The sequence below is a fragment of the Limulus polyphemus genome, unplaced genomic scaffold (assembly GCF_000517525.1).
Source record: "Limulus polyphemus unplaced genomic scaffold, Limulus_polyphemus-2.1.2 Scaffold2199, whole genome shotgun sequence".
NCBI lineage: Eukaryota > Metazoa > Arthropoda > Merostomata > Xiphosura > Limulidae > Limulus > Limulus polyphemus.
Genome location: NW_013667809.1, coordinates 89,900 through 92,244, shown reverse-complemented (window position 1 = coordinate 92,244; position 2,345 = coordinate 89,900). Strand labels below are relative to the sequence as shown.

Genomic DNA, 2,345 nt, shown 5'->3' with positions numbered 1-2,345 from the left:
TAACCAACTTAGTTTAACATCCTCATTCTACCTCTGCTCGTACCCGTACACTCCGTCCTTCGGCCCGTAACAGCAGCTAACAACGTAGGACTACTAAAAAGTAAACAAACTAGGCTGGAAATAGTGTCTACATTATTTTCTCAAGTTACAAATCCCTATTTTGACTCCCCTAACATTTATAAGTACTGTAGACATGGAGTCAAAGTAGGGACTTGTAGCTTGAGAAAATAATGTAGACACTATTTCCAGCGTAGTTTGTTTACTTTTTAGAGTCCCTAGTTGTGAGCTGGAAAATATAATCAACTTGTTTCTGTATTGTTTGGACGATCCCTATTCCTCATTTAAATTAACAACCATTAAGTATCTTGTTTATTAAGTTTTTTTATGCCCATTTATTGAAAATAATTTTCAGCTGCATACGTGCATATGCATTCAGTTGAATGTTGCATGTTTTTCAACAGTTTACTGCTATATTGGCTTTTTTGTTTGCCCTCAACCGTTATTTACTGAGCCAGGCGGTTTTGTGCTGGATGTTTCGTGTAAACATGCGTTTAACAAGCGTCTATTACAAAGTAAGCCGCTCACAACAACATCGCATATATTATGTTTATATAGTCACGTAAATCAACTTTCAATGAAAACTTTTAAAAGTCATAGACATTTGCAGCATTTCATGTAGTATAAATGTCTAGATTTGGATGCAAGATACCCAGCCGATTTTACTGTATGCTTGTGAAACGAAAATCTGAATAACGATAATAAAATAATACTGATATAAACACTCACAATTTCAGTGAAGTACGATAATCAGTAGAATAAATCACCACTCACAAGGGTAGAGAAATATATTATGGTGATCGTCTACTGTTAGAAAACACACTGAAATAGCTATGATGAATCCTCAACGTGGCAGTTTCCAATTAATGTGCTATAAGTTGCAAAAATTATTTTATAATTAATGCGCATTAGTAAAACACTATATTTTTTTCAATGGTGAAAAGTTAAGGACTTAGGGAAATTCTTCACGGCGAAAAAATGAAGGTGCTTGAATTAATTTTAAAACTACCCTATTACATACCCAATACTACCTTTATTACTTTGTCCAGGCTGCAGTAAAATATTCCAGCCGTTTTTTTTTCTTCTGTAGCGGCTTATAAAACTATAATCAATGATAATAAGACTGGAGACACTGTTACAAATATATACATTGTTTACTCTATTAAAATGAAATGTTTCTGACTAGTATAACGATACTTAAATGGCTTCTATATTTCTGTGATGCTTTAATGGCTTCAAAGAGCTTATGTTGGTAGCGAAGAAGAACTTAGAACATTTTAGACGGTGGAAATCTCGACTTTCAAGAATCAACTTAAAAACAGCCCTACAACCGTCACAGGAGTTCGTTTAGTAGCTGGGCATAGATTTTTTCGCAGTATACTTGGCCGTTTTTGCTGTAGGCTTCAGTGCTTGAATGGCTTCAAAGAGAAACTTGGCCTGTAGCGATGGCAAACCTGAAAATCTCTCATCCTCTTTTAAGAATCAACATAAAAATAGTCCTATAACCTGCGCATTAGTTCTTTAGTAGGTTTGCCAAGGTTTAAGTAAAATATTGATAGCCGTTTTTTTCTCTGTAGACTTGTGAAACAAGAATAAGAAGAAAAAAATCAATGAATTTCGTCTAACAATCGGACAATCAACTTTTTTGTTATTATCAATTTTTCAGCAGCTTTAGCCATTGATATAGAAGGTCTTGTTTTCTTTTTTTTTGTAAAAAAATAAGGTTTTTGCCCGTATGTTCTATTAGAATTTTTGTAGATATTCCTGGGCGCCCCTATTATGAACCACTATCGTGGTTTATGATAAACTTCAAATATATTTCCTAAACAATTTACATTGATGAAGTCTTAAAGTCAAAAGAGGCAACTGAGAAAACGGAGTTACTTCAGTTTAACTTAACGAGGAAACAAAGTGTATAATAGAACAATTAGCACTTTTAGCCATGTAACAGGCGTCGCAGAGCAAACAATATTTACAAAATAACAACCGTCCAGAAAAATAACTTAAAACAAATCGCCATGCAAGAAAGTTCTAAACAAACATATAAACAGTCTCTAAACATGTATTATACAACAAAGGGACGTCGAAAAAAATCACTTAATGGTCATCTCTAAAATCTCTAAGTAAGCTTTATGTAAGTGAATAATAGCAAAGTTATTACTACATAGAATAGTTGTTTTTCTTACCCAATGCTTCGCTTTACAGCTTTTTCAGGAATGTACGCAAGATCTAAACATAAACGACTATTTCAATACAGATATATATATAATGAAATTTTAGAACATTCT

At 33.3% G+C, this 2,345-nt stretch overlaps 1 protein-coding gene across 1 annotated transcript in view; it reads right to left on the bottom strand.

Moving 5' to 3' along the window:
- Nucleotides 1–2,345, bottom strand: part of LOC106466232 (inactive phospholipase C-like protein 2) — a 203,160-nt gene that overhangs the window by 114,039 nt on the left and 86,776 nt on the right. Inside the window, exon 4 of the mRNA XM_022394212.1 lies at nt 2,244–2,300. Coding sequence (XP_022249920.1) covers nt 2,244–2,300 — 57 coding nt within the window. The remainder of the gene's footprint in view (nt 1–2,243; nt 2,301–2,345) is intronic.